This window comes from Plectropomus leopardus, chromosome 24 (genome assembly GCF_008729295.1).
Source record: "Plectropomus leopardus isolate mb chromosome 24, YSFRI_Pleo_2.0, whole genome shotgun sequence".
Lineage (NCBI taxonomy): Eukaryota > Metazoa > Chordata > Actinopteri > Perciformes > Serranidae > Plectropomus > Plectropomus leopardus.
In genome coordinates this window covers 12,248,710-12,263,016 of record NC_056486.1, presented here as the reverse complement: position 1 = coordinate 12,263,016, position 14,307 = coordinate 12,248,710, and the positions used below count along the sequence as shown (strand labels likewise).

At 38.5% G+C, this 14,307-nt stretch overlaps 1 protein-coding gene across 1 annotated transcript in view; it reads right to left on the bottom strand.

The window, feature by feature from the left end:
- Positions 1–10,267, bottom strand: part of LOC121962607 (gamma-aminobutyric acid receptor subunit gamma-3-like) — a 70,941-nt gene extending 60,674 nt beyond the window's left edge. The window contains exons 1-2 of the mRNA XM_042512819.1: positions 10,188–10,267; positions 9,661–9,815 (exon numbers count right to left, since the gene is read on the bottom strand). Coding sequence (XP_042368753.1) covers positions 9,661–9,815; positions 10,188–10,240 — 208 coding nt within the window. The 5' untranslated portion in view covers positions 10,241–10,267. The remainder of the gene's footprint in view (positions 1–9,660; positions 9,816–10,187) is intronic.
- Between the last annotated feature and the right edge of the window lie 4,040 nt (positions 10,268–14,307).

Here is a 14,307-nt window from a genome sequence, read left to right as displayed (position 1 = left end):
TTGTTTTAATCCAGCCTTAAACTGCAGGGTTTTATTGGAGAATTAGAAAAATAGATCCATCATGAAAAATCTGACGCTAAATGTTTTCTGATTCTGTTTACCGATTTAAAATAAGAGTTGAAAAATATTTAACTTTGGGTAAAATACTGCACTAGTCACTGTCACCAGTCATCCAATCACAGTGGAGAAGGGGCGGGACATATACCACAAAGACCAACGGTCACAGAGGAAAAGTGAGTGCTGAACAACAACAACTGGCGTTTGTAGCTGGGAAGAGACAGACTCATTAAAGTAACACCAGCGACTGTCCGACCAATGAGAATTTGCTCAGACAAGAGCGTACTGACCAACCAGTCGACCAACAAACCAAAGATGGTGACAGCCCTAATTTTGACAAGCAGGATTACATTATTTGTTGCAGGACATGCATTACAAATTGTCAATTTAACACAAAAAAGGCACCATTTGCATTCATCACTGAGTTCAGTAGAAGTTATCGAGAGGAAAATTAGTGACACTTACAAAATCCAACATTCATTTGTGGCCAATACACTTGCTCAAAGAAACAGTACTACATTGTGGGAAATATGCTTGTTTGTACTATTGATGAGATCAATATCCATCTCTAGCAGATAAGTAGCTTAGCATAGCATAAAAAATGTCAGCAGGGGTAAACAGACACCAGCACCTCTAAAGCTCACTAACACTGTACGATGTATCTGGTTTGTTTAATCCGTACAAAAAAAGAAGCATAAATGCAGCAAATAACAATTTAGAGAGGGCTAATGCAAAACACAGAAAAGTGGTACAAACACCCCCAGCCTCCCCTATTTTGTTTTTGCTTCAAACACACTTCTAATATTGAATTAATGCCCAATTAATACAGAAACATTAACTATGCTTAAAACAACAGTATGTGCTCTGGTTCCACCGCCAGCAGCAGATTAACAAGCTGAACTACAGAGGAGAAGTTGTTCACATTTAGAAAGAGGCAAAAGGAAAAGCATTGTTTGATACTGTGTGTGTGTGTGTGTGTGTGTGTGTGTGAGACTGTGTTTGTATAAAGGGGATGACTTTGATTTAGACAAAATCCAGGTATATCTCGAAAATGAGCCACACTGTTGTGACTTCAGTGGCTGCCTCTCTGTGTGAGTGTTTCTGATTTTGTGTGTGTGTGTTCGTGTGTGTGTGTTTCACAGAGATTTGTTGCAGAAACTGAGCCCACTCTTTTTTACAATGACTTAAATGTCCCAGATCTGTCTTTGACTCAGCATCATCCATACGAGTGTGTGTGAATCTCTATGTGTGTGTGTGTGTGTGTGTGTGTGTGTGTGTGTGTGTGCAGGGGTATTTCGCCCGTATGTTTCCGCTGCCTCACATTATCCTGCTAAGACATTAACATTTCATGGATGACACCGAGGTTTGTCAACTGGATCTCATCAAAATTTCATCCTTAATTATGGAAGCAGAGCTGGAGGGAGATTCCCCCTGCGCTGCCCGACTGAACCGAGGCGAGCGAGCCGCCGGCGGAGGCGAAAAAAATCAATTCTCACCAGGTTACTGCCGGTGGAAGCTGGGTGCCTGGTCATTTTAAATAACCTAAAAACACAAATAAACAGCCTTAATGATCTGGAGATAAGTGTTCCCACCAGAGTCTTTTCCACAAAGTCTTTTGAAACTTTATCTCAAGCGTGACTCCACTAAAACTCCCAACTGAAGCCATTACAAATGAAAGTCTTTCAGGCTTGAAGGTGGCAACTTCAAGGTACACAGCGTAGTCTCAGACTGAGTGCTAATAAACCTTAACTTCAAACCCATGAGTCCTGCAGCTGAGAGGCAGGTACGTCTACTCAACACACTGTTTAAAAATCAAACTCCTAATTAGAGGATTAAAAGTGGTGTTTGTCATTTAATAAAATTGTGTTTTAAGGACGAAGAGGTAAAGGAATCCAATATTTCGCAAAAATAGTCCAAAAATGAATGTACTTTTGTGGAGCACAACTTCATTTTTTCTTCATCTATCCATCTTCAACTCTATGTATTACAAAATATATTTTATATGTTGTGGGGGCCCAAAGTGTCAGGGCCTCCTGCCGCTCCTGCAAAATGATGCAGGAGCGAAAAATGGCAACTAATCGATTATTTGTTAACTATTAAATTGATCACCAACTAGTTTAAATCTTAAAAGTGAACATTTTCTGGTTTCTTTACTCCTCTACGACAGTACACTTCATATGTTTGGGTAGTTGACAAAACAGCACATTTGAGCACTTCATCTTGGGCTTTGGAAAACACTGGTCAACATTTTTCACCATTCTCTGATATTTTATCGACCAAAAAACTTATCAGTTAATCAATAAAACAATCAACAGATTATCTGAAAATGAAAATAATCTTTACGCAAGTTGCCACCCTACAAATGTCACTCCAATTAACTTGTACTGACCAGGAAGAGACTCTAAATGACCACAACGAGATGCAAAGGTACTGCAAGGAGACAAATTAATAAATTAATGAGTAAATGGGCAAAACAACTGTAGCGGGAGGCAAAACTATTACAAACTAACATAAAATGACCAAAAAAGATATATCACCTCATTAAGACACGAAACAACCACAGGAAGACACTAAATGTCTACAGAGAGACATAAATACAACCAGAGTAGGCAAAATTACTCAATAACAGATGAAACGACTACAGAAACAAAAGTACAAAGACATGCATGATTGCTACAAAGAGACGCAAAATGACAAAAAAAGGCCACAAAATTACATCATTAAGACATATTTGTAGACAAAACATCTACAAATAGATACAAAATGGCTAAAAACAGACACAAAATAAAGACATACAGACACAAAATTACTACATAGACACACTAGAAAACACACAGATACAAAATGATTGCCAGGAGAAACAATTCAACCACGAGTTGAATTCAACCACGAGTCACAAAATTACTACCAAGAGACAACAATCACAAAGATAAAGTTACAGAGACATAAAATGACCAAAAAAAGCCACAAAATTTCATCATGTGGATACAAAATGACTACAGAAACACACAACAGCAACAAGGAGACACAAAATAGCCACTAAATAAACACAAAGAGACACAAAGTGACTTCAAAGAGACAAAAAATTACGACAGAGATACAAGACAACCACAAGGAAAACCACAACGACAAAGAGAAACAAAATAACCACAGATACAAATGACAATACAGAGACATAAATGACCAAAAAGACACAAAGTCACCTCATAGAACACAAAATGACAACCAAGAGACAAAAAACAACCACAGGGAGAAACACAACTACAAAGAGACACAAAATAATGAGAAAAAGACATAAATAATCACAAAGAGACACAAATATGACTGCAAAGAGACATCAAATAGACAAAATTACCATAGCAAGACACAAAAGAACCTCAAAGAGACTTGAGACACAAAATGTCCACATACAAATAATTAATCAAATAATTAAGTTAATCACAAATATACACAAAATGACTACAAAGACAAACCTCAAGAAGACACAAAGAGACTACACAAATACCCAAAAAGACACAAAACTACACAGAGATAAACAACCAAAAACAGACTATTGTCTCAATGCAACATTAACTGGCTACAAAGACACACAAAACAACCAGAAGGAGACGCAGAATGACCACACACAAAGTCACCAGACACAAAAACCAACAAAAAGATGCAGAATGTAAAGACCCAAAACAACAACAGTTCAAAAAGAGAGTAAAAAACAGCACTAAATCTGCAAGTCTGGCACCTCTGTAGGAGAGGAGCCTTTTGCATGTGTGAGCCCAGCTGTCTCACAATCCGCCCCTGGTCTGCACATAACAACCACTTCTGCTTACACCAGACAACCATCACCACCGACTGAGTGGCACCACTGACAAGAGGACACACCAGCCCACACGCCTCACTGTCATCACCAGTGGTCAAAATAATGAAAACATATGGGACAGCCGGCACACATTAACGATGATACAATACACAAATAGCCCAAACAATAACACTCAACAATAACAAGTCCTTAAATGACATTAAAATGTGTACTCACCATTCACAGAAGAACACTGCATTGTGATTATTGCAAGCCACTGCACCAATGTCCAGTCTTTAGCACCAATGTCCAGTCTTTAGCACCAATGTCCAGTCTTTAGCATCTGTGTCCATGCAGCTGAGAACCAGTGGAACCAGTCTGCAGGTCCCAGTGTCACCGCTCCTCTTCCTCTTCGTGAGTCTTTGGCTGACAAAAGCACGAAAAGCTCGCGTGCTCGTGTGACAGTCAATGTAAAAAAAATTGCATTAAATAATAAACAGCTTGAAAAAGTCCAGAAGCTTCCGAAGCAAAAACAAACAAACAAACAAATAAACAAACAAACAAACAATAGTGACGTTACTCCTGATGATTCTTCCAACATGGCATCGCTCCACCACGTAAACATTATCAAGCTCATTATCGTCCCCTCCTCCAGACTTTTTCTCCATCACAGTTCAAACTCCGGCCTCGGTCCTCTTCACGAAACAATATACTGGTTCAAAACATCCTAAAAAGCCGCGGCGCGCACATGCTGATTTGTTGACAAAGGTTTTTGCTCAGGTGAACCCGTCTGGACAGATGACACAGGAAGTACACCGGGGTCAATGCTACCTTGAATTATTACATTTAAAAAAAAAATATATATATATATATAAATTCGTTTTGTTATCTGCACCTTCACATCAATTGAGAAATTGAAAAGTAAATAAAATAAATTAAAATAAAAAATAAAATAATAGAAAGGACGCGTTCTGCTGCTCCACACTGCTGCGTTCACGTGAAATCAGATAAACGGTAAACCATATACTGTGTAGCTAGAGTACACAGTATAGAAAGATACTTATAAAGAGTATACAGAAAAGATACTTTATATACGATATACTGCATATAAAGATACTACAGAAAAGATACTTTATACACAATTTACCGTATACAAAAATACTTTATGTACAGAATACAGTGATAGATAGATAGATAGATAGATAGGATAGATAGATAGATAGATAGATAGATAGATAGATAGATAGATAGATAGATAGATATCACCGGGCACAGGGGTTATAGTAAATAAACGTGTTTTACATACTGTATAACAAATACAAAATATTCAGTATATAAAGGTACTTTTTATACAATATCCAATATATAACGATAATTTATACAGTATAAAATATGTAAAGAAATGTTACAAAATATGCTGTATGCAAAGATGTGTTATATACTGCATCACAAGATACTTTATACAAAATATTTAGTATATCAAGGCCTTTAATGATACTTGGTAATATAATACAGTATCATCAAGTATCATTAATGACGATATATAAATATAATCTATTGAGATGTGTCAAAAGATGTTCCCTTGTGAAATGATTGCGTGTTTCCCTCCCGTTAATGTGTGATGGTCTAAGGGTTTGGGTAATGGAAAGGGGGAAAACACGGATCAGTGGGGAAACAGACTTCACCTAATTTTACCATTCTGCTCTCATTTACTAAAATAACATCTGGTTTGCCGTCTAGAGTCTCCCTGATTCTACGTGAACGCAGCAGAAGCAAGGATTCAGGTAATACGAGGTGAAAAAATGTCACATTGAGCTTCAGGAAACAGAACAACAACTAAAGCATCTAAAAAAAAAAAGTTAAGAAACAACACTGTGCTTATTCCAAAATGTAGAGTAGAGCGATTCCCAAATGATTTCTTCCTATCAGATCAACTATTCCTCTTATTTTGTCAGCACATCGCTGACTGTAAATGCAAAATCCCAAATGCAGGGGAGAGAAATACAGGGGGGGAAATGTGAACAAAGCAGAAGTAAATTGGAAAGTAAGAAAATAAAAACAAAACAGACTCCTTTTGGGACACGGCGAGATCTATAAAGCGTCTGAACACCACAGATGAACAACATGGCACCGTTAAATCTACTGAAGGTGTGTTTATGTCGACACTGGTCAACATTCAGAGCTTCACTCTGGAGCACAGACGTCTGTCTTGATGCATTCGGTCAGATACAGCTCAGTTTCTCCATGCTATTATGCATACACAGTAAGTCTAAACGGGACTCTGGTAATGACTCCACATTTAACGCAGAGAGCTTCTCCAGTTTGTCCAGCCCACCGGTGAGAGCACTCTGGGGATCAAACCAGTAACCATCTGATTAGCAGCCGTCCTCACCGCCTCTCTGAGGAGGAACAAACCCCTCCAACAAGTTCAGAGGTTTGATTGCAGCAGAAGCAGAGCAGGAATAATGTGGGCGCAATCAGAGAACAACGTGGACTCAAGCTACCACCCCTCAACCTTACACACACACACACACACACACACACACGCATGCTTACACACACCATATGTCAGCCCTATAATCAACTGCAGAGGTCAGACATGAAAAGACACCTAATTAGATTTTTCTGTGGTCAGGTGAGCTCTGAAAAAATAAAAGGACCCATTGAGAACCACACATGACCAAAATCTCAGGAGCTCTCAGAAGCAGCACTATTAACAATGCATTTTTCAGATAATCTAATAGGATTATGTAGTTCAAGAAGTGTTTTCTTAAACCTTACAGGAACACTTTCAAAACAAAATAAAAGGTCAAACTTGCCTCTTTTTCCCCATCATATCCATAGCAACAATGTCCAGCTCTACATATTCATAAAACGCAACAAACTTTCAAATATGACCATATTACAAAACTGTCCAGCAGAGATTGGTGCCTGACTGTGTGGTTGCAGTCACAGATTTAACTTTGGAGGGACCGCAGCTGCCAGCAGGTCCCCCCAGCCCAGAAAAACCCTCACAATTTGAAAACTACTTTCTCAATATATTATTTATCATAAGCAAGTACAGCTATACTTTAGGCCTATACTATGACTGTCATAAATGCATAAAATAAACAACTCACACTCAGGCATTTACTCAAGTACTGCACATTAGTCTGAATTGTAGGTACTTCACTTGAGTATTTTCTTATCATGCTACTTTATACTTTTACTCCAATACATTTTAGAGGGAAACATTGTACTTTTTACTACTCTACAGATTAAGATTTTTGCATAAAAAGCCCAAGAGGAGTTAATAAAATATGGCCTTTTGTTGTTATAAATGAAATAACATTACATTAAATTACCAAAACAGTTCATTCAAGTACAGCTGCAATGATTAGTTTATTAATTATTCAACAATCATTAACCAACTACTGTGATAAACAATTGAATATTTTTCTTTTTCTTTTTTTCCTAATGTTGAGTTTTGGGGATTTTTTTTCTTTATTGTTTGAATTTTTTATTTTATTTTTGATCTTTAAGACTGTTTTTTTTCTCTTAAATAACATTGAGTTTGGGGGTGTTTTTTTCTGTTTAAAAAAATAAAGTTTTTGGGGTATTTTTTTCTTAATAATGTTGAGGTTTGCATGTGTTTATCCTTTTTTTTTTACAGTTTAGATTTTTTGGGTTTTTTTTTCTTATATTTCTATGCATTGGCTCCTTTTATTTTTAATACTTTAAGTACATTTTCCTGATAATACTAACTTTCACATTTCTTATTTATATATTTTTTTATGAATATATTGGTTTGGCATCCCCAAATTTATGTTATCATCACTGGCTGCCTTTTTTCCTAGAAGCCTACTGTGGGGTTCTAACCTTTTTAACTTTGAGAAACATCGTATGTCACTCAATCAAATTGTTATTTTAATATAAGAAAACTGCCAAACTGCATGCCCTGTTATGTTTCCAGCAGCTTAAACATATTATCCACCATTATCTGTCTTCATGTCTTGACTGTTGTTGCTCATTTTATGCTGTATAAGCCGAAAGCCTGTAGCAAGTCCTAACCACCATGTTTCAGTGAGCTGCTGATCCCTGAAGATCCATTCGGTCACTCAAGGCTTGCACTGACCAAACGTTTGTAGCTCCAAGACGATGAATCAGTCTCCCTCTTGGGGTCATCTCAAAACCTACAAAGGAATCTAACTGATGCTTCTCCACCTTGATTTGTTTGTCTTTGTTGGACAATTTTTGCCTGCATTTGTTATGAACTTTTTAATTGTTTTTTTGAAGCTGTGAAACACGATGTAACCCTGATTTTGACAGTTGCCATATAAAAATATAAATTTTGCTTCATTCCAGAAAAGTCAAACACTTTCTGGTGTCAGATTCTTAAACAGGAGGATTTACGGCTTCTTTTTGTCATTTGTGATATTAAAGCGGTTATCTTTGGGTTTGAGACCACACCTTAGGATTTGGAAAATGATCAATTATTATATTTTCTGATATTTTAAAGACAAAACAATTAATTTTAAAAAAATGCGGATAAATCAAGAAAGAAAATAGTGGAAGGTTATGCATTATCATACTGTAGATACTGAAAAACACATCCAAACACTTCGTACTTTTTCAGCAAACTATGTAATTAACAAGCTGCAGCCTAGGGTCATCATTATAATCGCAAGCTGTCCAGCACAACATTGTCCAAACATACACTTTATCCTTGTCCTTAATTCTAGCTGACATCCCAAAGTGTCCAAATGTACCAAGTATTGTCTGCATTTTGAGGTAATGAAATGGACAGCACTTGCACAACATCTCCATTTGAGGGAATGGTGCAGCCACAAAAAAACATGGAGTCTTGGGTGTGAATGAAGCAGCATTAAAGCTTACACATACGTGTAGATTTCAGGGGGGATGCAGGGGACACGCCCCCCTCAGTATTTTGAACATATGCAATTGTCTCTGCAGCTGAAAACATGAAAGCAGCAGAGGACTTTTATTAAGACACAGAAATTATTCAGAGACACAAATAGACATGAAGGCACACAGAAATTACCTCAATAAGGCATGAAAACAACAACAAAGAGACACAAAACAGCCAGAGATACAAAATGATTATAAAGACATATAAATGACCAAAACAGACACAAAATACCTTGATGAGACACGGAAATTATAAAGAGACATGAAAATAACCAGAGAGAGAAATAATTTAACCACAAAGAGACCCAAAACAACTACAAAGAGACATAAAACAACCACAAGTACACACAAACTCATCACAAAGAGACATAAAATGACCAAAAAAGACCTCAAATACCCCAGAAAGACACAAAATACAAACATTGAGACTGGAGACACAAAATCTTCTTTGTTAGACAATATTTGCCTGCATGTTTTAGAGCTTTTTTTTAATTGTCTTTTTGCTACTGTGAAGCATTATGTAACCTGATTTTAAATATTTGATATGTAGAAAATATAAATTTGACTTAATTACAAAAAAGTCAAACACTCTCTGGTGTCCGGTTCTCAAACATTGACACCACAAATACATGCAAAAAAAGGCAAAAACTGGTACATACAGATTCAATAAGAGTGCAGGTAGGAAGGAGGATCCCCCTTTTTCCTTTTGTGTCCCCCCAATATCAAAACAAAACCTACGCCCATGTTACTGGGAGGTAAACAACCTCCATCGTTTCAGCACCGTGGACAGCTCCACTCCCAGCCAGTGCCAATCAGCACCTGGAGTCCCTCCAACCCTGAACTCCATTCAGGTTTTTGCCTATTTTACAAGCTTTAGACTCCTGAACATGACCCAGCCTTACCTCCAATGTCCGGCCGCAGCGTCTTGTCATATTCCTTGAGCAGATTGTTGAGTATGAGTGTGGCGTCCTCCTGGTGCGACCTGGGGACCAGCATTTGATTGACAGTGGTGTCGTTGGGATCTTCATCGTCGTCGCCATAATCCAGTAGATCAGAACTATAAGTGGGGGAGGTGGGGTGAAAACACGGGGGTGGTGGTGAGTGCGGGGGTCGTTAGTCATGTTCTACCCTTGCACCCTTTTAAAAAACAGTGTTGTCATTAAAAAAAACTTTGTCGCAGCAGCTTATATTTGCATGCATTGAGTTTAAATTTAATGACTGTCAGACTGCATTTGCGCACAGCAGTCATTTTTGTCTGTGAGTGTGTGTGTGTGTGTGTGTGTGTGTGTGTGTGTGTTTCCTTGTGTGTATGTGCAGGGAAAGCCCTTTGAAAAAAAAACATGCATTATCAGCTCACGCAATCATATCCCACATATGAACTTTTAAAGCTGTTGATCATGCATATAAATAAAAAAAAGGTGCGACTTACCGAGCACCTTGAAGCACAAGTATGAAGATCATCACCACAAACTTGATTGTCATTTTCCCATGCGCGGATCACCTCCGATCACAGAAAACTGGTGGCTGGAGATGCTGCTGCTGCTGCCGCTACTGCTGAGATAAAGTGCCAGTACAGTACAGTAGGTGTGTGACCATCAATCCGCGCTGTGAACTTCCTCATCCGCCCACACACTTTCTCCTGCGTGTCATCTGCGACCACACACAACCCCCCCTCTTCCTCGATCCTCCGAGCACCACGCAGGGGGTTCCTCCGGGACGCACCCGACGATCAATCAGTGTGATCAGTCCGGCGGAGGAGGGGGGAGTCGAATGGACGGGATCCAGCGGCGCCCTCCTCCCTCTCTAACGCCTGTGTGGGCAACTGTGGTTGGGTGACGCTGTCTGCTGCTGCTTCTGCTGCTGCTGGTGAACCTTGAGCATCTTGCGTGACTCACTCACCGTGCACACGCAACATACAGTACCTACAACATAATTGCATTACATGTTTTTTTCCGGGCTGCGTCATGATAAAAAATTAATTATTTCATTGCATTTTCTGCACATTTAAACATCTGTATCAATGCGGATATGTTTTTTTTTTTTTTTAGATTATTCAGAATAACTACACAGTGAGGGGTGAAACATGGTTGAAACAGGAGGTAAATTATTCTCTGCACCATGCAGATTATAAAAAAATATGAGTATAAAGGCACAAAAAACACCCAGTTGGGGCTCACATGTAACTGATTTTTGTTTATATTGATGCTTCCCTGATGGTGATCGCCACTGGAAGTCACATCCACGCTTTACACACCCGTTTACAAACCACAGAGTCACAGCGAGCTCTCAAAATAAGTCATTTGTGAACAGGCGCACAACTCAGGAGGGCAGCTTCACTGTTCAGCCCCACAAAGTTGGGAGGCTTTTTGACGCACACAGGAGCGCACCGAGAGGCTGCGCTGCCCCCTGCTGGCTAAAAAACGAGAGAGGAAAACAGGCAGAAATATTAGTTTTCACTGCAGTGCTGCAATCGGCGGGTGAACCTGTTGACCAGCACTGACCTCCATGAATAACCAGTCATTTCTCGTCATTAATGCTGGCAGAACAAATGACAATTTGATTATTTACTTAGAAACAAAGCAGCACCACAGTGTAAAAATATTCAATTACAAGTACAGCACTACTATTAGCAAAATGCACTTTAAGTATTGTAAATAAAAATACTTATCCTGCATGAAAATGGCAGATATGCTTTCACATGATATTTCTACTTTAAATATGAACAATTATTTATCATTTCCTATGAAATGTTGGCTTAAAGGTTCAGAATCCTTAGTGGAAAAACAGCATGTTTCCTTCTCAAACCTGGAATATGAGATAAACAGCAAGTGTGAGAACGTGCAAAGAACAATAAAGGGGCTTAAAAGGTTCTCTGTGGGTTCTTCCTTGTAGTTTAGTTCACAAGGAAAATAACAAAATAACCAGCAGAGAACTTCTAAAGAACAATACAGGGGCTGAAATGGTTCTCTATTGGTTCTGAAGCTTAGTTTACTTTAGGTTACTGGGATAAGAACCAGTTGAGAACAATATAGAGGCTTAAAATATTCTCTACTGGTTTTTCAGATTAGTTTACTGGGGGAAGAACTAGTAGATAACCTCTAAAGAACAATATAGAGGCTTAAAATGTTCTCTGCTGGGGTTTCAGTTTAGTTTACTGGGGAAAGAACAATAGAGAACCTCTACTAAACAATACAGGGGGGCGGGGGGACTACAATAACTTGAATACAGTACAAGTACCTCAAAATTGTACATTAGTTAAATTTCACCACTGCCTACATCCACTTCCTATTACCCCCTAAAATAAACCAAAATGTGAGTGTTTCAACATTCCCTTCTCTTATACATGACAAGATATCTAATGTTCTTGTCTTTGCTCAATAAAATCTAACAAATGAAAGCACTTCATCTATAAAAAGCTGGTCACTCGCTCATCAAATACAGTGATGAAAATAACCGCAGCTTTAGATGCAGTACTATAACTGAAACTGATTTGTCTTTTTTAGTCTTTTCCGGAGAGAGGACTGACAGTAGGTAAATCGAGAAACAGATTTTTTCCCAGATGTGTGATAAGAATCAGAGCACAAAGCGCTATATGCATCAAACTATTTTTATAAAGCTGTTAAATATCAACAGGGAATCAGCCAAGATGGAAACACCACAGACATCAGATTCCCCTCTTGTATTAGCAGCTATAATCATGATTTAATGACGCTTTATAAGCTATAAGATGGATTCTATAACACACAGCGGCTTTGCCCCATGCTTAATGATGAATGCCATCTTTGTTCATCCGTTTTATTTGATCGTTTTAAGTATAATACATAAAACAAATACAGTACATAAAACAAAGAATGAATAACAAATACTTTAAGCCCAGCTATAGCTACAATGGCTTTGCTGCTTTTTTTTTTTTTTTTTCTAAATTTAAGCAAAGATCTCAGTTTAACGTTTCCTCCGAAAAAGTTACTTATCAATGCTCAAAAGCAAGAGAAACTTCATGCACGTGTGATGGCTGTTCTACGGCCTTCCTGGGATGTTGCGACCGCAGCATTACAGTCCCCTGCTGAGAGACCCATGTACAAAACTTCAGTCTGCTTCACCGCCCATGAGCTAGCTTCGGATAAAGTACATATAATCAATCCTAAATTTGTCCCGAACACGCACCAGCCACAGCTGTCCAGACACCGCGGAGAGAAAAACAAGCATTTGTCATCGGCTAGGCCAGTCGGGGCTTAAATTGGAATGCAGCGCTTTGCTGTAAGGGGCCCCCCTGAATGGGTGAAAGTAACTTAAGCGGAACTAAATCCCTTTTCTAACAGATGTATGGCAGATGAGTCTGTCACAGTGGCTGAAGGAAGGAGGGAGGGGCGGCAATCGTTACTTGGCTGGCAATAGAGAAGAGAGGGCTGGTTAGATGGATGGATGGATGGATGGGTAGACAGGGGCACTCATTTTTTGAATCACAAGAAAGACGTATATATGGACAGAATGAAGTCTAAGGGTCTATTTATCAAAAGTAATAAAGTTTTGTAAACTATAAAAGGGAATACTTTTTCATGTTTTAGGGGGACAACATTTTTGGTTGAAGAGATTTAGGGTGATATTTGTTTACAGCTGGTCTGCAGCCGTACAGTCTGGTCATTTTTCTGGTTATGATTTAGCATCTGAGGAAAGGCAGTAATTATATTATCGATTGGGGAGTGGGGCGGCACATCAACCTCCAATATTCAAATAAGCTCAAAATGTTTTTCCCATAAATGAATAAAAAATATAAATAAATGAAAATAAAGTGACCACACAACCACACACTGTAGTCCATTTTAGTCCATTTGTAGTCCAACCCTAATCATAAACAAACACAACAAATTGCTATTATTAGTACACAACTGGTTCTCGTTAGTACTACAGTATGGTTTGTCCAAGTTGTGTTGCTGTACTTTAGCTGAAGCCCCCCCCCCCCCAAATGCTGACCCCATAGATAATATTTCGGGGTTGCCAGTTTCGCCAATAGATATCCCAATAATTCACTTGCTCTGGTGTTTGTTTGCAGTCTCATTGGCAATTTAAGATGCAAGATTAATGTTGGAGTTATGAGACTTCTATGAACAAGTTACTTTTCTAGATTAAAAAAAAAATAATTAAAAGTTAAATTGTTGTCACACGACAGCCTACAGTTTTACAGTTTTTGAGACTGCATTTCGGCCAATATGTTCTGCTTCTTTTGATCTCCACACAGGCGGTTTACTTTCAACCAAAGCCTGCTCTAACATGATTGGTCAATACTACTCGACAAACTGACCCCAAACAGAACTCGAATGCTTCAGATTCCAAAATCTTGTCCTGCTGCTAAAGATTCTGCATTCATACGCACATATCAGTTTCTAGAGATGTTCTAGAATGTAGTACATCAGAATGAGCCGAACACGAGCATGAAACGAGTATCCGATACGGATAATGTACTTTTAATGAGTACGAGTATCATCCGAGTAAATAGTGCCAATGTCTGTACTCATAATTAAAGAAAATTTGAGTAGCTATGTTTAATCACA